The sequence below is a fragment of the Mercenaria mercenaria genome, chromosome 4, assembly GCF_021730395.1.
Source record: "Mercenaria mercenaria strain notata chromosome 4, MADL_Memer_1, whole genome shotgun sequence".
Lineage (NCBI taxonomy): Eukaryota > Metazoa > Mollusca > Bivalvia > Venerida > Veneridae > Mercenaria > Mercenaria mercenaria.
The window spans coordinates 70,897,994-70,922,187 of NC_069364.1; the positions used below are offsets into that span (position 1 = coordinate 70,897,994).

Below are 24,194 nucleotides of genomic sequence, written 5' to 3' on the forward strand. Positions count from 1 at the left end.
TAGGGTTAATTTTGCTGTATTTTCACTCTATCTCAGTTATTACCAAATGGATTTGATTCAAACTTAAAATAGATGTTCCACCTCATCACCCACATCATGTGACACAAGGTGCATAACTCTGACACCAATTTTTTTTATGAATTATCCCCTTTTTTACTTAGAATTTAAGGTTGATTTTGATGTATTTTCACTATATCTCAGTTACTACTGAATGCATTTGATTCAAACTTAAAATAGATGTTCCATCTCATCACCCACATCATGTGCCCACATCATGTGACACAAGGTGCATAACTCTGACACCAAGTTTTCATGAATTATGTCCCCTTTTACTTAGAATTTAAGGTTAATTTTGTTGTATTTTCACTATATCTCAGTTTTTACTAAATGGATTTGATTCAAACTTAAAATAGTTGTTCCACCTCATCACCTACATCATGTGACATAAGGTGCTTAACTCTGACATAAATTTTTTATGAATTATGTCCCCTTTTACTTCAAATTTAAGGTTGATTTTGATGTATTTTCACTATATCTCAGTTATTACAAAATGGATTTGATTCAAACTTAAAATACATGTTCCACCTTATCACCCACATCATGTGACACAAGGTGCATAACTCTTGACACCAAGTTTTCATGAATTATGTCCCCTTTTACTTAGAATTTAGGGTTAATTTTGCTGTATTTTCACTCTATCTCAGTTATTACTAAATGGATTTGATTCAAACTTAAAATAGATGTTCCACCTCATCACCCACATCATGTTACACAAGGTGCATAACTCTGACACCAATTTTTCATGAATTATGCCCCTTTTTACTTAGAATTTAAGGTTATTTTTTATGTATTTTCACTATATCTCAGTTACTACTGAATGGATTTGATTCAGACTTAAAATAGATGTTCCACCTCATCACCCACATCATGTGACACAAGGTGCATAACTCTGACACTAATTTTTCTTGAATTGTGTCCCCTTTTACCTAGAATTTAAGGTTAATTTTGATGTATTTTCACTATATCTCATTCTGATTGGCTTAGAGCCAAAGGGAAGTAACCTTTTTTTAACTTTTTTTAAGTTTCTTCCCCTTAAATTCCAGGAATTAGTCTATTTTTAGAAATCCTATTTTTAGATTTTCAATATTTTAGGTATTTTTCTAACTTGTTTATTATAAGTCCTATGTAAAAAGTAAATACATTTTTCTGTGGTAACATGGGTCGGTAAGACATTTTTTTGTATTCACTTTTAGTGTATCTCTAATATTAGAGATTTAATATATTTACTAGGGTTGTGTTTTGGAAATGTATATTTGTTGTTTTACCAGAGGATGTTATTATTATCGTCAGACATCGAGATGAATCCTGGTCCATCAGAAACGCAGCAAATTTTAGACGCGATAGCAGATTCAAATAAAAATATGAGTAATCAAATTGAACAAGTAAGGAGTGAAGTTACTCCACGGGTCAATGGCCGCAGTAAAGACAGAAGTATGTGAAATTAAAATGAAGTTCACACATTTTGAAAGAAAGCAAGTGTTGCTGGAGGATCAGGTGCGAAACTTGGAAGGTAAAACTGAAAATTTGGTCTATACGAACGATATGAATACTTCTGATATAGCGTCATTAAGCCTTGAATATGAACAGTCACGTGATAGAATTGATAAACTAGAAAGACAGATTGATCGCTTGGAAAAATTAAACTGTAAAAATAACATGCGAATATTTGGATTAGCAGAAGGTAATGACGAATCAAATGAAATGTTAAAAACAAAAATGAAAAATGAAATATTTGCCGTTATCGAACCTGAGGAGCCAGAAAAAATCGAATTATCGTTTGCAAAACGTATTGGGTCACCGAATGATGATGCGGATCAGTCCAGAATGGTTGTAGTACAGTTCCAAAACTTAAATGATAAACTGCGTTTATTTGGTATACGTGATACCTTGAGGGCTAAAGGTATACGTATTGCTAATGACCTGACGACTTTGCAACGAGATCAGTTAAGGGAACTGAAGATCCACGGTAAACGGGGTTATTTCAAAAATGGTGTCTTGTGTACTTTACCTAACACAGATTCTGAAAATAGTGTTATTAAATCCCGATCATTTAGGAGAGGTGTAAGACGGCTTGATAAGGCTAATCCCTGTACCGAGGAGACAGAGATAATAGAAGACACCCAGATAAATCAAGAAACTAGTACATGTAGTAAATAGGATGCCGGCCAAGGCCCCTCACATGATGTTAACTTTATATCTTGGAATATACATGGCCTATGCGACAAATTACATGATACTGACTTTTTGATTTTTATAGGGAAATTTGACATTGTTTGCTTACAGGAAACTTGGCTAAGTGACACTGAGTGTTTAACAAATGTTTTACCTGAATATATGTGTTACAGTTGTTTAGCAAAGAAATCTGTATTAGGTGGTAGAAATATGGGTGGAATTTTAGTTTATATTAAGCGTAATATTGCAAAATTTGTTGTACGAGTTATAAATAATTGCAATTTTGGGATATTTTTAAAGCTAGACAAATCCTTATTTCATATGAATAAAGATGTCATATTTGCATGTTTATACTTTCCGCCACAAAATTCAAACTTCTATGAGAGTTCCGAATCTGGTATTAATTTATTGGAGGGTACTATCATTGAAAATATGCATTTGTTTGTTAACAGAGAAATTTTGATTTGCGGAGATCTAAATGCAAGAACAGGGAATGAGAATGACTATTTAAGTACTAATGACAATATTCCTGTATTACAACAATTTCTTGATATTATTGATGATAACATCCCTACATTTAGAGCTAACAGAGACAGTAAACTAAATTCATATGGCAGAGACTTACTAGCTTTTTGCAAAAGTTATAGGTTGTTGATAGTAAATGGAAGACTTGGGACAGATAAGGATATTGGAGATTATACATATTTAGGATCAAATGGATGTAGTACAGTAGATTATTTCATAGGCACAAGCGGCATATTTGATGCAATATTAAATTTTAACATTGAAACTAGGACTGACAGTGATCATTTACCAATATGCCTTAGTATACAAAGTTTAGCTTCTAAAATGTGTCTAAATAAAGTCAAAACAGACGCAATCAAAACAAACAAATTCAATATTAATAGTGAAATGCTGCTGATTATAAATCAGTGTTAACAGAGGGTGTATTAAATGGTATATTTGATATTATTGATTCAAACATTGATGATATAGCAGTTAGTATAGATGATATAATTTCAAGTTTTGAAAATGTAATAATCAATTGTACAGAGAAGTTTAGAGAGCAGAAAAATGTTTACATCAATAAGGACAGACAGAAATGGTTTGATTCAAAATGTTCAAAGTTAAAAACCAGATGTAACAAGTTACTACGAAGCTTCAGAGTAAGTAAGAATGTACGTGAATTAAATGTTTACATTTCATGTAGAAATGAGTATAGAGCTGTCTGTAGAGAGAAAAAGAAAGCATATTTCAAACGTAGTTTACAAAGTCTGGACTCATCAGTGAATGATCCGAAATTATTTTGGAAAAAATTAAAACGTCTGACGAATAAAAATGTGGCTGAACCAAATATTTCCATAAATGAATGGTTCAATCATTTTAAAAATGTATTTAGTTCTGAAGATGGTGTTTATGTACAAGAAGTGGAGTATGATACCAATATATATGATAGTGTCGAAGATATTCTATTTAACAGCGATATAACTGATGAAGAAATTAAAGATGCCATACATGATATAAATCCAAGGAAAGCCTCCTCTGGTAATTTGATAGCTGAACATTTTATATATGGAATTGATGTCATTTTGCCATATCTGAGGAAATTGTTCAATAGAATATTTAAATCAGAAGAATTCCCTAGTGCTTGGACACACTGTATTTTAATACCTGTACATAAAAAGGGTAGTTTAAATGAACCTGACAATTATAGGGGCATATCACTGGTCGATTTATTTAGTAAAATATATGTAAGTATTTTGAATAAACGTATAACCTTCTATGTAAATGCATATGATAAAATTACGGAGAGCCAGGCCGGTTTCCGCTCTGGTTATTCCACAGTTGATAATGGTTTTATTCTATATTCTATGATAAGCAAATACTTGTGTAAAAAAGGTAAAAGTCTTTATGTAGCCTTTATCGACTTTAAAAAGGCATTTGATTCTGTACACAGAACAAAACTTTACCAAGCCTTAAATCAAAGTGGTATAAAAGGTCATTTATTCAAATCTATACAAGCAGTATACAATACAGTTAAGGCTTGTGTAAGAAACGGATCTGTCTGTTCAAATATATTTGACTGCCCTATTGGACTAAGACAAGGATGTAAGCTGAGTCCAATCTTATTTTGTTTATTTATCAATGAATTAGCATCAGTAGTAGAAAATTGTGGGTCACATGGTGTTCAGTTGAGTCCAGATGTGGTTGAAGTATTTACATTAATGTTTGCAGATGATGTTGCCCTTGTTTCCGACACAGTGGTAGGATTACAGAAACAATTAAATGCTGTGCATCATATTGTATAGATTGGCATCTGTCTGTTAATATTAGCAAGACAAAAGTAGTTGTATTTAAAAATGGTGGTCAGCTGTCAAAAAATGAAAAATGGTTTTATGACGGTACTCGTATTGAAACACAAAATTCTTTTATGTATGTAGGTTTACAATTCACATGCCGTATGTCATTGTTTAAAATGGCTGATTGTATGGCTTCAAAAGCTAAAAGGGTTATTGTTTCCCTCTTGCAGAGTTTGAATAATGTATTACCTATGTCACACAAAACATATTTTAAGATATTTGATACTAAAGTTGTACCTGTACTACTTTATGGGTCTGAGTTATGGGGAATCCATATGATGGAAAATACTGAAAGAGTACATATATATGCATGTAAACGGTTCTTAAATGCTTCCCTTAAAGCATGTAATGAAGCTATTATGGGAGACTGTGGTCGATATCCTATGTATATTGTAGCACAAAAAAGATGTATTAAGTACTGGATCAAGATTTTAGAAATGCCTGACTGTCGATATGTGAAAAAATGCTATAACATGTTATTAAAATTAGATTCCCTTGGATACAGTAACTGGGCCAGTGTTATTAAACGTAATTTGTACAGTAATGGATTTGGATATATTTGGGAAAGTCAAAAAGTAAACAATCAAAATGTTTTCATATATACCTATTTGCAACGTCTAAAAGACCAGTATCTGCAAATGTGGAACACAAAATGTGCTGAGAATAGAAAATTAACATATTACCATGTATTTAAGACAAATTTTGATGTCGAAGCATATGTAGATGCTATAGATATAGTTAAGTTTAGATCAAGTATCGTCTCTCTAAGATCCTCATCTCACCAACTATTAATAGAAAAAGGAAGACATTTGGGTATACCTAAAAATGATAGATTATGTTTTATTGTAAAAATTGTGTCGAAGACGAGTACCATTTTATACTTATTTGTTCAATATATAGAAATATACGACAAAAATATCTGCAAGAAAAATATTTTAGATATCCAAATGTTAATAAATTTTGTATTTTGATGTCAAGTACCAATGTTAATATTATAAGAAACTTGGCAATATACATATATTATGCATTTAAGTTAAGAGCGGAATATAGTGACAATAGGTAATATGAAATTTGTATAATATGTGACGAACTGAATAATTACTGTATTATTTGTGTATTATATTTAATAAAATGTCAGCTGGGTATCACACAAGTACAAACTGTATGCATGTATTGTATAAGCTTAGCTATGTAAATATTGTGTATATGGGCCGGAGGCCTTCATGCTTGTTGAAATAAACTGAAACTAGTATTACAATACTAGTATTATACTAGTATTACTTACATGTGGAAGCCCAGGATGAAGTACTCCAAAGACTAAGTATTTTTAAGATTTCTTATGGTTGCCATTCTTCTGTGACAAGACCGTATGGTGGGGGTATGAGTCACTCCTGTGACAGTTCTAGTGTAGACTTGTGGTCACTTGTGGTATGTTTTTTAACTGACATAAATCTTAGCAAATATAGATTAACAAAATTTTAATGTCTTTAAGAATTACATTTTCTTTCATGCCCTAGTGTTTGGCTGTGGTTGTTTTTAGCCCACCATCATCAGATGGTGGGCTATTCAAATCACTCTGCGTCCGTGGTCCGTCTTCCTTCCGTATGTCCGTCCTTCCGTCCGTCAATCCTTCCGTTAACAATTTCTTGTTATTGCATCTCCTCAGAAACTACCACGGGGATTTTGACCAAACTTTGTCAGAATGATTTATTGGTACTCTAGTTGTGTCCCCCTGAAAATCAGACTGGTTCAACAATTTTTGAATGAGTTATGGCCCTTTGTTTATTTCTATAATTTACATAGATTTATATAAGGAAAAACTTTGAAAATCTTCTTGTCCATAACCACAGAGCCTAGGGCTTTGATATTTGGTATGAAGCATCATCTAGTGGTCCTCTACCAAGATGATTCAAATTATTACCCTGGAGTCTAATATGGCCCCGCCCCTGGGGTCACATGGTTTATATAGACTTTTATAGGGAAAAACTTTGAAAAACCCCTTGTTCAAAACCACAGGGCCTAGGGCTTTGATATTTTGTATGTGATATCATCTAGTGGTCTTCTACTAAGATTGTTCAAATTATCCCCCTAGGGTCAAATATGGCCCCGCCCTTGGGGTCACATGATTTACATAGACTTATATAGGGAAAAACTTTGAAAATCTTCTGGTCCAAACCACAAAGCCTAGGGCTTTGGCATTTGTAATGTAGCATCATCTAGTGGTTCTCTACCAAGTTTATTCAAATTATCCCCCTAGGGTCAAATATGGCCCCGCCTTGGGGGTCATATGGTTCATATAGACTTGTATAGGGAAAAGCTTTTAAAGTCTTGTCAATAAACTACAACATTCAGATTTGGACCACGTATGGTTTTGAGTGGCAAGATGAACCTTGACATGAGTTGACCTTGATTTTGACCTAGTGACCTACTTTCACATTTCTGTAGCTACAGCCTTCGATTTTGGACCACATGCATAGTTTTGTGCACTGAAAAAAAACTTTGACCTTGACATTGACCTAGTGACCTACTTTTACATTTTTGAAGGTACAGGCTTCAAATTTGGACCACATGCATAGTTTCGTGTTCTGAAATGAAATTTGACCTTGATTTTTACCTAATGACCTACTTTCACATTTCTAAAGCTACAGCCTTCAAATTTAGACCACATGCATAGTTTTGTGTACAGAAATGAACTTTGACCTTAAGATTGACCTAGTGACCTACTTCCACATTTTTGAAGGTACAGGCTTCAAATTTGGACCACATGCATAGTTCTGTGTTCTGAAATAAAATTTGACCTTGATTTTGACCTAGTGACCTACTTTCACATTTCTCGAGCTACAGCCTTCAAATTTGGACAACTTGCATAGTTTTGTGTACCGAAATGAACTTTGACCTTAAGATTGACCTAGTGACCTACTTTCACATTTCTGTAGCTACAGGCTTCAAATTTAGACCACATGCATAGGAACGTGTACCGAAACAAACTTTGACCTTGACATTGACCTGGTGACCTGCTTTCACATTTTTGAAGGTACAGGCTTCAAATTTGGACCACATGCATAGTTCTGTGTTCTGAAATAAAATTTGACCTTTATTTTGACCTAGTGACCTACTTTCACATTTCTCAAACTACAGCCTTCAAACTTGATGCACATGCATATAGTTTTGTGTACAAAGAACTTTGTTTGTGAAATTGATCTAGTGACCTACCTTCACATTTCTCAAGCTACAGCTTTCAAATTTGGACCACATGCACAGTGTTGTGTACGGAAATGAAATTTAACCTTGAGCTAGTCATTAAGTCTTGAAATTTGGAACACTCAAAATTGGTACATTGGTGGGTGCCAAGATCACTCTGTGGTCTCTTGTTGATACTATCTGTTTTGTTTCTATTTTTGGAACAGTTGTGTTGGTACACTGTTCATTGTTTTGTGTTGTTGGTTTTATGTATATATACCTGTTTAAAGTAGAAACTTAGTAGAAAAATAGAAATTTTAGTCATGATACCCAACTCTAGGCATAAATGATATTATCTGCACACATGAACATGATTTACTGGTGGTTGTACATGATTTACTGGTGGTTGTACATGATTTACTGGTGTTTGTACATGATTCACTGGTGCTTGTACATGATTTACAGGTGCTTGTACATAATTTAAAGGTGCTTGTACATTATGTACTGGTGTTGTTCATGATTTACTAGTGGTTGTACATGATTCACAGGTGCTTGTACATGATTTTCTGGTGTTTTTTTACAAAATTTACTAGTGTTTACTGGTGTGTATAGCTGTTAATTTCTAGAATGACGTTTTCAGATTGAGAAACTAGAAGCAGCGGCACCAGAACTAAAACAGAGGAGGAATGATAAAATTAACAAGGTAGGGATTGCTTATAATTTAGTACCCATTATATTAGAAATCACTTATTTCATACAGCATAAAGCTTGTAAAACTCTCTAGTTGTCACATGTTTTCATAAAGCATACGGCTTGTAATACCTTTTGGTTGTCACATATTTCACAGAGCATGACAGATTAAGCACTTATGGTCTTTCTCCGTCATCAAAATCAGGACCTAAATTGTATTGGTGTGACTTTAAACCCAACAGAATAAATGACAGTATTCAATAAAGTAATTTCCATTTCCCTTAGTCAAATAAAAAAAAAATGCCATTCAAATAGAATTATCTCAAATGGCAATAATCATGGCCATTGAGCCTTTTTAGTTCACCCGAGCACAAAGTGCTCAGGGTGAGGTATTGTGATCGCTCACCGTCCGGCGTCCATTGTACGTCCGTCCGTCTGTCGTCCATCCACACTTTCCTTTAAACAACATCTCCTCCTAAACCAACAGGTCGATTTTGATGAAACTTCACAGGGATGTTCCTTGGATGGTCTTCTTTAAAAGTTATTCAAAGAATTGAATTCCATGCAACCGAAAGGAAAAACTTTAAAATTCTTCTCAAAAACCAGAAGCCCTACAGCTTAGATATTTGGTGTGAAGCATTGCCTAGTGGACCTCTACCAAATTTATTCAAATCATAACCCCAGGGTCAAAATTGACCCTGCCCCAGGGGTCACTTGATTTTACATAGGAAAATCTTAAAAAATCTTCTTCTCAAAAACCAGAAGTCCTAGAGCTTAGATATTTGACATGTAGCATTGCCTAGTGGGCCTCTACTAAAGTTCTTCAAATCATGACCCCGGAGTCAAAGTTGACCCCGCCCCAGAGGTCACTTGATTTTACATAGATTTCTATAGGAAAATCTTCAATTTTTTTTAAAAGAATAAACCAGAAGGCCTAGAGCTTAGATATTTGACATGTAGCATTGCCTAGTGGACCTCTACAAAATTTGTTCAAATCATGATCCCCGGGATCAAAATTGACCCTGCCCCAGGGGTCACTTGATTTTACATAGGAAAATCTTCAAAAAAATTTCTAAAAATAAACCAGAAGGCCTAGAGCTTAGATATTTGACATGTAGCATTGCCTAGTGGACCTCTACAAAATTTATTCAAATCATAACCCCCGGGGTCAAATTGATCCCGCCCCATGGGGTTACTTCATCGTACATAGAAAAATCTTCAAAATTTTCTAAAAATAAACCAGAAGGCCTAGAGCTTAGATATTTGGCATGTAGCATTGCCTAGTGGACCTCTACAAAATTTGTTCAAATCATGACCCCGGGGTCAAAATTGACCCCACCCAAGGGGTCACTTGATTTTACATAGGAAAATCTTCAAAAAATTTCTAAAAATAAACCTGGTGAGAAGGCCAAAATCTTAGATATTTGACATGTAGCATTGCCTAGTAGACTTCTACAAAATTTGTTCAAATCATGACCCCCGGGGTCAAATTGACCCCGCCCCGTGGGGTTACTTGATTGTACATAGAAAAGTCTTCAAAAAATTTTTAAAAATAAGCCAGAAGGCCTAGAGCTTAGATAAAAATCATCAGTTTGACATTTGAAACATGTAGCTCATATTTCTCAGGTGAGCGATCCAGGGTCATCATGACCCTCTTGTTTCAAGATATCCGCTGTAGTTAGACCAAATGTAGGGGTCTTTAGATCATCTTGACAAATTTCAAAATTAATGTTTCTAGATGATAAGGACTTTTACATTATTCTTACATGTTTATCAGGAGATGAAGGAAGTTGAGCAGATGTTAGAATTCCTGGCCAAGCGGATGGAAGACGCTGAGAATGTTAGTTGGAAAGGAATGTTCAAGAAAAATCCTCTCTGGTGACGTGCCTTGACATAGAGATCAGCAATAGGCTTACTAGCAGAGATTGTAGAACTGTGTTATATATCAGGGACTGCGTTAAAAGGTTTTGCTGAATGGAAATGCTGCATTCCATATTTGGTCATTGTTTGAAGCACTGAGTTGTTTGCTATATGAAATGTTTATGAATTTATAATTAGCTAGATATTTAATGAGGAATTTGAAAAGTGTTTGGACGTTTGTCGTTGTAGCAGTCAGATTTTTTTTATCCAAATGTCTGTCATTGTATTCCAAGTAAGACAGTTTTTTGCCAATTATTTTTTTCAAAATTCTTTCGCCACTATTAAGAATTTGTCTCATTTTGTAACAATGACAAATGGCAAGACAGCTTTGTAAAAGTATTCAGTCACATTTGTGTATGTAAAGCAAATGGTTTGCTTGAAAGCAATTTTATAGAGACATTTACATCCTCTACTGAAAATCTTCACCTCGGGGTAGGGGATGTTAATATAACTTCAACATTTTTCTTATTGTATTCCTCTTATCTACTTTAACTCAGTACAGCTTATTTCAATAACAAACATATCAATAATTTTTTGTGTAAAATTATTTTATATTTTCATGAAGTCAGATGATCCGTATTTTAACACATAGGGCATGTGATAGAATCTGTATTGTTATAGTTTATATTGGAAAATGAAAATGTTCTGGAATGACATGAGAAGAACTTCAAATATGAAATCATTTAATTTCATGGGCATGAAATTTTGTGGTTTTGGCCAAGACAGCTGTTTTATGGTGATACAGATTCATGTAGTTCAGCTTTTGAAGAGAAAATGAAAGGGAATTGTATTTGATTTAATTCTATGAATTTGCACAATCATGAAATTCCCCAAAAATAAGAGACTCCTATGATTATTAATGATTTTCACAATAGTGCAAAAAAGCAAACAAAGAAGATACAGCAGTACAGGTCTAGATATGTTGTATATTTCTGTTATCTGAGGTGTTTTTAATATACAGTTGTTTCATGTTATAAGCAGAATAATGCTTACATGTCTTAAATTATAAAACACAATTAACTTATGCCAATGTTTTTTTTAAAGAAAATATTTTCAACAATATCTGAAATATGTGATAAGAGTAATCTGTAAATATTTTTTATTGTTTTAGTATTTACATATAGTTACTGTACCCTGAGTGTTTTAATTGTTGTTTCATGTGGTTGTATTCTATATTGTATTAATGATCTGTAGAGACATTTTGGATCTGTAAGAAACAAAAGTAGACTGTTTTGCTATACTTATTTGTTGTTTTTTTTCTGACATTTATATATATATTTTTCTGGAATTTTTCAGTGATTATAATCAAATTTTTATGAAATTTGGACTTTGTTCTGAAACAAATTTTGACAGATTTATTTATAGACCCAGGTGGTATTTTTAAAGCAGCGTTTTGGTGACTTCTACCTCATTTCACTTTGTAAGCATTTATTATCTATCTTATTTTTCATTTGCTACATTATGTGTTTATGTGTTTGTTAGAATAAATGAAATGTATTATTTATAGAGAGGAGATGATTATTATGATTATTCTACAGTCCCTTAAATGGCTTAGCTCACTCACTGTCTGTTGTCCATCAATGTCAGCAATTTCTTCAAACAGCATCTTGACAACCGCCTCGATACCTAGTGATTGAGGTCGTGGGTTCGATCCCAGCCACGTCGTACCAAAGACATGAAAAATGGTACCAGTAGCTCCCTTGCTTGGTGCTCAGCATTAAAAAATGGGAAACTGGCCTCTTCTCTCATACCCTCATGGTGATGGATTCCATCAGGAATGAGGTGTCGAGAGTGATTAATATAAGTTGTAGAACTTCCTTTACAATCAACCTAAAATAATTACATATAAACTAAACAACATCTCAAAAAAAACAATATTTTGTGAAGTTGGTAAACTCTAGCCTGGGTTTCTGGGATGGTCCACTTCCAAAATTTTGCAAACTGTTCCACTTTAGGGGTATCAGGAGCTATAAAAGAAAGATCTTCAAACAACATCTCCTCTTGAAACAGTAGTCTGATATGAAATAATTTCACTCAGTCGTTAAAATTATTCCATTTTGTAAAATAGACTATAGCCTCGGGAGGGAATGTGTTCATGGTCACTTTTCACTATATGTATTTAATCCACAAACTTTGAAATGTCTTGTCAGAGCTTGCAGGCCTGGTTTTAAACTAATTTTGCACAAATGTTTCTTGGGTTAACTTCAAAAATCTCTTGAATCTGCTTGCAAGTTTTATAAGTCAGTTGGGCATTGGTAGAAATATTTCTTCTTGTACCTTTTTGAGCTTTGAAACTCAGGTGGGCAATATAGGACCATTATGGCTCTCTTGTTGTTAAGATTAATTCAGGAATGGATTACATTTATTGTAGTTATTATATGGTAATGAAATATATATGGCATTTTTATAAAGGGAACCAATGTATTTCATACTCGAATGAAGCTGTTAGGGTAGTGATTAATATCTTATTTTCACAGGTTTTTTTTTCCTTCTAATTTGTTTATTTATCAAGCTTTAAATCTCTAAATGGATAAAACTGTCCACTGTGAAGGCTTAGGGTTCAGCAACAAATATCCTAATATTGTATCACAACATCAAAACGCAATGTGCAGTAAAGTGCATGCTATCTCGTATCTTATTTGAGTGCCGGACTTGGGAAGTACTCCGTCTTTTGGAGTTAACAGGAATTAGGATATGATCAATGTATGTTTATTCGTCAAAGGAAAGGCATTTTAACTTCAAATGAGTATAATATAAAGAATATTGTATTTTATGGAGATTGTGTATGCTGATCCAGCTAAATAAACACAGATGTTTCAGGCACATTAAATATGCAAAATGTGTAAAACCTTTTAGCACCACGACATAATTCTGATTGAATCACAAAAACAGTATAAGAGGATACATATCACATACCATACTTAATGAAAGAATGGGAATCATGAAATAGCAAAAACAACAACAACAACAACAACTCCTCATTCCAAATAAAAGGGAATAGTAAGCTAGGTGAAAATCGTCAGTGTTAGATTTGTAACTGTTTTTAAGGGGTTATACAGTGAATGATTGTTAATTGTTAGTGCTGATATAGATATTGCATGTGTCATGGTACTAGTTACAGGTAGCCTGCAGACAAATCTTCTTGTTAAGATGACTGTACTGATTGATACCTTCAGTTGTACTCTGTTAATTACCAGTCACAAAGGTCATTCTGGAAATGATATCTTACTTGTGATTGTTTTTTATCAAATGATAGCTTTCCCTTGATACATCATGCAGCCAGTTTTTATAAAGTCTTTATTACTTATTCAATGTTAAAGAATTAGTTTTCTCACATTTTGACCAGCACCTGTTCTCCTAAAATTGAATTATATTTACATACCCTGAATTGTTACACACTTATCTGCACTGAGTTTTTACTTCAACTTGCTGATTGCTGCCTTGCAGGAGTGAGTTTAGTTTTGCATCTTATTTGATTAAATTTTCAGTAATCTACGTTTTTTTTAAGCATCCACATCTGATATTAGCTTATACTGGTTAATTAATGGCACCTTACCAGGACTTCAGAACACATAAGAATTTTATGTTTACATCTAGGTAAAGCCTCCTGTTTAAGTTGAAATTGTTTTAATTTGAGGGTACATTTTAAAGGCATACCATAAGCTCATGGAAGTAAAACTACAGTTTGATATCACACAAGTTCACACAGTGCTTTTGACTGTAGCAACTATTAAATTGTCATGTCGAGGGGACTGTAAGCGATGTCTAGAAATTTTATGCTGTTAACAGCTTCAGACTGCTGTCTAATAAAACAGTCTTGAAACTGAGTTCTCTTTGCATTGAAATGGTATAAAATTGCAAAGTAATACAGACATTATGATTGAGCTGCACCATGAGAAAACCAACATAGTGCATTTGTGACCATGCAATTAGAGAAACAGTTAGCAAACAGCATGGATCCTGACCAGACTGCACGGATGCGCAGGCTGGTCTGGATCCATGCTGGTCGCAAATGCACTAAGTTGGTTTTCTTATGGTGCAGCTCAATTATAATGTTTGTATTACTTTGCGATTTTATACCATTTCAATGGAAAGAGAACTCAGTTTGAAGTTGTTTTATTCCTATCTCTTGTCATTGGAATGTCTGTAAGAGCAAAGTTTGTTTCTTAACAACCACAATTCACCCTAACTTTTCATCTAAATTCGATACACCTTAAATGTATAGGTAGGTAAATATTTAGGTTCAGTTATTTATTAGAGGTATTGATAAAGTATAAGAATAAAGTTCAATACTAGTTTATATATTGAACATGAGAAATGAATGTGAAACTACAGCCAAAATCAGTCAGTGAAGTAATAATTTTGCACCAGACTGTATTTAGTGTTTTTCTTCCTGAAGCTTATGCTGTTCTAAAAAAATGAAGAACCAGGTTTAAGGTGGACCAGAATTTTCAGAAGTAGCTGAAGACGTAAAAGTATAGTAACAAGTACAAACTACATATTTGTAAAGTAAACCTCAAATGGCTTTTCAAACTTAGAAGGGTTATCTTCTAGAACTTTTTTTTATAGCAACTGATAAATATGTGTATACAGTCGAAACTCCGTATGTCAATTCCAAGGGATTGAGCGTTATACCGAAAGCAGAAATATGACTTAAAATGATATTTTATACACATGGTTTTGGGACGGGGCTTGAAAATGTCTTCGAGATAGCCGGAATTTCGAGACAAGGAAGTTTGAGATGTTGAGTTTCAACTGTATTTGAGCCACGCCATGAGAAAACCAACATAGTGAGTTTGCAACCAGCATGGATCCAGACCAGCCTGCGCATCTGCGCAGTCTGGTCAGGATCCATGCTGTTAGCTTTCAAGGCCTACTGGAATTAGAGAAACCGGATGCGCAGGCTGGTCTTGATCCATGCTGGTCGCAAACGCACTATGTTGTTTTCTCATGGCGTGGCTCAATTTTGTTTTTATTGTAGTCAGACAGTTTCTCTGTGATACAAGAAATAACTGTAATAATTTATGTTCATGATTGCATTTATCACTAATGAATTGTACGTACATTTTGGAATATATTTAGCAGTAATTGATTTGTGATATATAAGTTGAAATAAAAATTTAAGTATTGTAACATTTTATTGTTATTTTTTGCACATTGAGCCCAAAGTGCTCATGGTGAGCGTTGAGTATTGTTTGATGCGAGGCAAAGTCACAGCAACGCAACAGCATGATTCTTATTATCATTATTAAATCACATTTATACGGCTTTTTTATTTGAAATAGGTATATGTTATTACTATTATCATCATCATGATGATTGTACCAGATTTATATAACACTCTTTTCATGCACATGTACACGTTCAAACAGAAAACACTGCAAAAAAAAAAACAATTACAAATTTAAAAAAATGCCTTTTGACATTAACAAAGAATGAATATAAAAGATGTAGATATAACTAAATAAGACACATGCACACATATGTATATATATATAATTTTTTAAAATGACTTTAGGATAGAATACTGTTCTACGCTTTGATATGAAAAAATTATGTCTGTCAGTTTGTGAAATGTTGTACAAAGAATGGTTTTAATAGCAGGCTTTTGAAAGCAGCCAACGTGTCAGGTTCCCTAATCTTGACGGGAAATGAACCGTGATTGTCATACATCACGGTTTTAGTATTTGGTACAACCAGTGACAGCGTGTCATGTGATCCTCTAACCGGTCAATACACTTCTGTCACATCCATTGTATAGACAGGGGACTTACCGTGTAGATCCTTAAAGGTGTGGGTCAGAACCTTGTACTGTACCCTATATTTCACTGGTAACGAAGTGAGCTCCTTCAGTACTGGTGTCGTATGGTATTATATGATATGGTGTTGAAAAAGTTGCATCACGGGTAAAGGTAATATTTCATCGAGTTTTAAAAGCTAAATATTTGTTTGACATTTTCTCTGTTGAATCGGTAAAGAAGATAATCTAGATTAAAACTTTCACGGGGTTAAACCCTAATAAAATGATGGAGTTACATTCATTCTCTTGTAGCACACTCCTGCTATTCCATGATAAAGACTACTTAAATTCCAAATCAATAATGTTTCTCGGCCGTTATAACAATTGCATGCATCCTGCACGTGCATTATCATGTGATAAAATCCCAGTGGGAAATATTGTGCACTTTAGATATAAATAAAAGCTTGGTAAAGGGAAGTAAATTCATCGTAAATATCACTGATAATAATAAGAGTAGTTTAACATTCATTATACACTTCGGAAAAAAAAGACACTACCGCCCGAAATAATGCCCAGAAGCACATGGGTGTTTCCGCTATCTAGGACGGAAAGTTACCATATGAACTAAGCAGATATTTGAGCGGGAAGTACCCACCAAAATAATTTGTATAGTTGTATTTTCTTGTTATGGATGCTATGTCAGATTCCAATAAAAATCATTTTTATTGACTTTACTGTAATATATGCTTATATATCTCAATTAGTAAATTTCATTTTAAAGAAATTTAGCACAGGAAAGGGCAGGGTTTGTACAGTTGGCGTAATTTTTGTTTGGACAACATACGTAGTAGAGATATATCCGGGTGTCACAACATTCATATACCATCATAGTTCGATTTTGTTCATCAATGTTAATCATTTAAGTTTTGAAAAGTACTTCAGTATACCTCGAACTGCTGATTCACCTGAAAGCGAAAAAAGCTTGCACCGAACCCAAACGAGCCACTTGATAGAAAGTAGATATTGTTCAGAGCACGTAACCAGAATTCCATATTTATAACAATTAAAATCTTGATGCAAGTGATAAAAGATAATTAATTCTGGCACGATTTCTTGTTGAACACGCTTGGCATTTTTATGGTGTGGAGAACTATATAATGTAAATGTACTGGAAAATATTATTTTCCTACTTGTTTAAACATTTGCATACTAAGAATATCTGTTGGGAAAATGTAAACATATTTGTTGAACCGTTAACCACAAATCATGCATAATTTTGTCATTTAGATGCGATTCAATTTGCTAAATATAATAAGATATTTCCATATTGTTATTTTTTTTCATTAAATTATGGGCTTGCCAAATCTGCAAGAACGTTACACTGGAATCATGATCGTTCCTGGGACTTCAGTCTTATTCAGAAAACACTCATAAAAACGCTTAGAAACAGATTTTCGGGTACTTGACTATAATGAGTAAGCGAGGTTGAGAACTGAGAACAGATTTATTCAGTTATTAAACATATGAAGGGAGATCGTATCAGTTTAAGAGATGCTAATGAAGCAGATAGCAAGATTGTAATTTGGCAGTGATTTCAAATAGTTCCCGTTTTCATCATCACTACCGTACTTATTAAAAAAAAAACTCGGAATATAAGGTACCTGTACGGTAAAGGTGTAAATACATGTTAAAAGTAGTGTAAAATTATGTTAATACAATGATGAATGCTGCATTTGTACTTAGAGTAACACCATGTAGAATGTTCCATTTATACATAATGTAATATGATATCATGTAACATTTATACAGTGTTATATGATATCATGTGGAATATTCCATCTATATATATCTTTATGTGATATCATGTTACATTTATTCATAGTGTAATATGATATCATGTGACATGTTACATTTGGACATATACTTATTTAATCATCTTCATGATGTATGGTAATAGACATGTGTTCAATGCAACTTTTCATTGACAATTTGTGAACTATGCATATACCAGTCCACCAATACCTTTCTAAAGAAGTGTCTCGAAACAGATATAAGGTTTTCCAAATAACCATTTTGCTATATATTTTCTTTGAATATTATGAAAGAAATCATTCTATCATCTATATTTGTATTTAGCGATGTTACATTTGTACGCATGAACCGATGTTATATTTGTACGCATGGACCGATTTTAAATTTGTACGCATGAACCGATGATACATTTGTACGTATGAAGCAATGTTATATTTTACGCTTGAGGCAATATAACATTTGTACGCATAAAGCGATTTTACATTTGTAGGCATGTAGCATGCATCTGGGTGTCAGTGGATATGGTGAACGCGAGAAATATCATGTCAACCGAGGCTGTTAATCCCCTCCAATTGTTGTGATGTTATAGTATATAGAGGTATGAAGGTATTAAATGCCTCCGCTACTATTTTCTATATAAAATTAACAATTTATAACATATTTTTATCAAGATTTCTAGCCTTTCACTTCCTGCGAGACTACCCTTGTCCTGAAGGTTTGTCTTTAGGCTATTAAAATATACCCCAAAAATATGGGGTTGACCATAATGCAGTGTGGTCACGTGACTGAAACACGTGATGAAAACGCTAATATTGCGTAGGTAGACATCAGGAAATACATACTTCCACTTTCATTTTACAAGGCAGCTTCAAATCAACTATTGAAGCATACAACGTAGCTTAAAATCTTTTGCGACATTCCTTTTTACAATCAAGCATCAATAAAGCTTATATCTGGCATGAAAATGGCCTTTACTAGGCGGGAAAATTGCACTATATATTGATATGGACTACATTCGAGTGGACCACGGAGGCATATCCGGCTAATTGCCCCATTCATGCCTATAGAGTGATATCTAATATCATGTACAAGGTTATATTTGCACGAATGTAATGATGTCACAGTTGTATTTAGCGATGTTACATTTGTATGTATGTATATATAGAGCGATGATACATTTGTTTGCATGAATTTTTTTTTGTACACATGTAGTGATGATATCTTTGTACGTATGTAAGATGCTACACTTGTACGTATGTAGCAGTGTTACATTTGTTCGTGTGTGGCTATGCTCCACTTGTACGTATGTAGCTGTGCTACATTTGTGCGTATTTAGAGATGATACATTTGTACGCATAAAGTGTTGTTACACATGTGTGCATGTAGTGATTTTACATTTGTACGCATGAAGCAATGTTACATTTGTATGCATGTAGCGATGATACATTTGTACGCATGAAGCGATGTTACCTAGTACGTATGCAGTGATGTAATATCATGTAAAATATTATAGCAGTGTTGTAACATGTCAAATGCTGTAATTCTTTGGTGATATCATAAGCAATTTCAGGTATTCTAATAAACACGAAAACAAGAAAAAATACGGTAGACATTTTATTGCGTTCCTCAATTTTTACGGCGAGTTTTAAGAAGGAACGAGATTTTTGAATACACTGTAAAATGAAGATATTAGATTTCATGATGTAGATACGTATCTGGAATTAATATTTTGCTGTTGGGAGATTTAGAGATTGTGTTTACAGTTTTGTAAGTACTTATACACGTGTTTGTTGAGAGAAAATGTAAAATACTTGAAAAATTGAGTTTTTGCCAATTTACAGAATGATACTAGCTTTTCGGGCTTTCGTGCATATCGGAACGTATCCTTTAAAAACACACCCGTTTTGAAAGAAAAAAATCCGTCTATCAGATACAGCGATGAGTTCAAACATTTGTCAGTTTGTACAATTAAAATCATTCAATTTCACTGTTAGGGCTAATACGACTATTGACTAGCTTGAACAAGAAATGCCACATCTTCCTTCGAGCCCCAAGTAATTTCATTGAATGTTAGTAGAGAATGTTCTAAGCACACGAATCTCAAAGAGAAATGACCCCGGACATTACAGAAAAATCTAGATTTTTATTCTAAAGCATTCTTTATTACGTAGAATCCATAGCACCTTATAACCGAATCCACGAAGAAGACCGCTGTTTTTAAAAGGTTTACTACAAAGGTAAAACCCGGGTATCAACGGACGTAAGTCCAATCAATTAAAAAAGGCGTTTCGCAGGCACTACATATGTGCCTGAACAAATACGTCTTAAGCACGCACTTTTATGTGGGAATCTTGGTACATATGTCCGTAAATTTCATCAGTATTTCAGAAAATCAAACCAAAATTTGAAAAGTTAGGGACGATGGGGTGGGGGTGGGGGCACTGGCACGAAAATAAGCCACATTCCACAAACAGACCACACAACACGAGGATGTAACCAATGGTACCCTACTTACACACATGTATTATAACTAGCTGGTTTAATTTAAAATATAATCCAGCAAGTTGCATAATTTCATAAATTTCTCACTTTGCGTGAATTGAGGTTTCATAAAATTCATAAAATTTTCACTTTGCCAATATTATATAGAGTTTAAACAGCGTGTATCTGACACTGACTAGGCTATTAATATACAAAAAGCCCCGATACTTCGCTGTAGGAACTATTTAAATGAACAAACAACATTAAATGGAAAATTGAAAGCCTTCCAACGAAAAATACCAATAGATTAACCTATCAATTTGCGTCGAGGACTTAATTGAAATATTTTTCTCGTTATAATAAGATTCTAAAATCCTGAAGACTGCACAACGGGTATGAATTGAAGGCCGTACAAAGTGGTGATATCGTCGTTTCGGCTTTCATACACAGTGTCAATTTATAATTCTTTGCTCTTTAGGCTGTATTACACTTATGATTCTATTAAATTTGTACAAATTATTATCATGTTTATAATAGATACCCTTCTCAATTTCAATTATGATATCATTGGTGTCTAATTTATTATAGTTAATTCTTCTTTTAAGTGATACGGAGATATACCGTTCAGATGAGCCTCGACTGGGAAAATGAAAAAAAAAAATCACACATCGAGAGAAAAATTATCCGTAGCAAAGAGACCCGTTGCTTACCAAGAAGTGGCCTACAGATGAACTTCGTTCACTTGAACTCGGATATTTGGAACGCCGCCCTTCGCTCGAACTCGTCGTCAGGTCCTGGCAAAATTCCTATATAATGTATAATTTTCGATGGCTGGAACTTCTAATAACTCGAACAAATTATGCTGGCCCTGTAGAGTTCGAGCGAACATGTATTATATATGGTCGGTCGGTCTTGCACAAGAATTACGATGCTCGCGTCCCTTAACTTAATATAATTATGTTGTGACTATAAGGGACAATAACGATTCATATATCGAATGATGTTGACCATTTCTTTGTGTTATACGTTATCGTTGAAAATATGAGTTATATTCATTCTAATATCAATACATATTTTAGCTCACTTAAGCAGACGACTTTACGCTGACTTGAATCACACTCGAGTCCACTTCCTATAAATAATACAGTACTGGTGATAGGTCAGAGGGATCCGAGTCTATAACTTCTGTGCTAACTATTTAATCCCCCACATGGCCTGGTATATTTGACTTTTCCATTATTTTGGTATCTCCAGCTTTATTTAACAAGTGTTCTTAAGAAGCTCGGCCAAATCTTAATTTAATTTAATTTAAGACACCACACTGCGTGCGGATAGCTGGGGTGCGGTTGCCTTTACTGAATTACCGTCACTTTAATCAGTGTAAATGAATTTTCAATACGTGTCACTGATGTCGCGTTTGTGAAAGAAAAATCCAATTTTGCATATCTTCATTAATTACTTATGCGTCTCCTAGTGTTATGAATTCAATTCTACCTGGATTTGATGATAGTATTTGTTAAATTTGGCGTTATTTACACATCAATCAGGGGCTTTCAGGTCCCACAAAGCGATATCATTGAAGCAACTCTATTTCGCTGTATAAATTCACAGTTTGAATTGCCACTATGATCAGCCTTTAACGATTTACTGAGGCGACTAAAAGTCATACAAATGTATTCATTTATATTTCAGGAGAGAAAAAAGCACTTCGTTCCGAGCAAACTGAGATCAATTTTCTAGTTTATATTTCATGTCAAAAGCTACATTGTGACTGTCACAGTAAAAGCTACGTTTCGGGTCCCAAGAATTTCTACTCTGGGATCTCACCAAAAGCAACCAGCTGTGTCTACTGGCTCAAAAACAGTCCTGAAGTATTCAATCAAAGAAAAGCGTCTTAGATACGTCGCTTGGGAAATAATGGCCACAGAATGGTTCCGTATCAAATGGCTCTGGGAAGTTTGTCCACTGACACAGTCAAGGAATTCTTACGTTTTCAATCGGGTAGATCATAATTATACTGGTGTTATTTTACTTTCAGTCTGATAGTTAAAGTTAAAACCTGAACTTTTACTCCTAGATAAGGACTGTACTCGTTCATCGCCACAGAAACCATTTCCTGCAACTACTTGTCGTTGTACCGTTTAGATGTTTTTAAAGGTCACTGACTGGGCTATCTGCGTAATATCAATTTTAACTACAGATAAGGAAATATAAGGGTTACCAGTATTATTGTTCAGTTAAATGTAGGTAATATACAAGGTTAGCTTTGTGTAAACGCTAGTTAGCAACCCGTTTATCATGCTAAAGTTCTACGCATAAAGGAAACAACTTTCATTTAGAACTTTCATTTAGAAAGAGGCTCTTTGGGTTAATATATTTCAAAAGCTGGTTCCCCTTCAGAAGCCTCCAAGGTATTCCAAGGCTTCGGTCTTTTCCGTTGTTTTTAAGACAAAAATCCTATCATAATACCCACCCGGAGTAAGACCACGCAAATGGATGTTTGGTAAGGTTCATATTTATGGCGCCTGACACGTGGCTTTCATGCACGCCCATTAAATGTTGTCTCTCTGTGTTCGACCTTGAAACAACCAGAAAACTTTTATTGTTTATGCAAAGATCTATTCACTTTGCGCATGTCGGTTATACCATTCTGCTTGAGTAACAGAGGAGGATATGCAAATATTGCAACTTTTTTGTGGAGACTGGGCGGAAAGAACAGGCAACGGTTGATAAAAGTTTTCATTGAAGCCCTTTTTGTATTTGCCAGCATGAATAATTTGACTGTAAATGCGTTGATCAATCCAGCCGGATGAGTATTTGCATACAATTGACATTTTTATTTACATTATATCCGTTAGATCTTGATATTGAATAATATGTGGAGTGCTCTTCACAACAGGTTAAGGGACATCAAAGGACCGCCGTCCGCTTTGATCAAGTATCTTTTTCCATTAAACGTTCTATTGTTAAAACACGCATATATCTGTCAGACTGCCCCGCCACTGACTAAATCTGTCAAACAAATCGATAAACTATACAAAAGACAATAATAGACAATAATAGACAATAAAACGTTCTGTTCTTACTGCATTTCATATATCTAATTCCACGAATCAAGCATAAACCGAAGGTGAATGGTGAACAACACTTAAAATTCATTCCGTGCCCGGAACTCTGTAAAAAGTGAACAAACAGGGCGACACCGTGTCAGGAGGTAATGTACATGCATTTCGAAAAATTAAAGTGCACACAAACAAAATACAGATAGGCCTATACTTGTATATAAAGATCCTCTTGGAAGAGCCAAAAGTGGTCTTTATTCAAAAGTTTGAGTAGACTGCAAGCCTTCTAGTACTGAGAGAACACATGAGTTGCTGATATTTAGTCAGGAACTTTGTATATCAAGCTATGGTGCGAAACTATCTATGTGTAGGGGCCCTTAAATTCCATTTTTGCCTTCTTTATTTGGTTAAATGGTAGTTCTCAGGAGGCCAAAGGCGCCGCAGTGTATGTTCTCCTGGATAGACGTGTCAGGTCATTTTAAGGTCAATAGTCCCCGTCGAGTTGTTGGGAAATTAGGAATCCACGACCTCTCTCCACCGCCTTATATAACCGAGATACTACTAATTTTAATGTTTCCAAAGCATTTGCTAGGTTAATTACAACTTCGCTTATTACAAGTTGCAGTTAATTATAAAATATTCATTTTACGCCCGACTTTATTTCGATAAAGAAACAAATTCAGAGTTTATTGTCTTCGCATTGCCCTGGAGAAAACA

General features: G+C 34.3%; 1 protein-coding gene across 1 annotated transcript in view; it reads left to right on the top strand.

Moving 5' to 3' along the window:
- Nucleotides 1–15,515, top strand: part of LOC128556448 (uncharacterized) — a 54,390-nt gene extending 38,875 nt beyond the window's left edge. The window contains exons 6-7 of the mRNA XM_053541642.1: nucleotides 8,413–8,475; nucleotides 10,240–15,515. Coding sequence (XP_053397617.1) covers nucleotides 8,413–8,475; nucleotides 10,240–10,344 — 168 coding nt within the window. The 3' untranslated portion in view covers nucleotides 10,345–15,515. The remainder of the gene's footprint in view (nucleotides 1–8,412; nucleotides 8,476–10,239) is intronic.
- The last annotated feature ends 8,679 nt before the right edge of the window (nucleotides 15,516–24,194 follow it).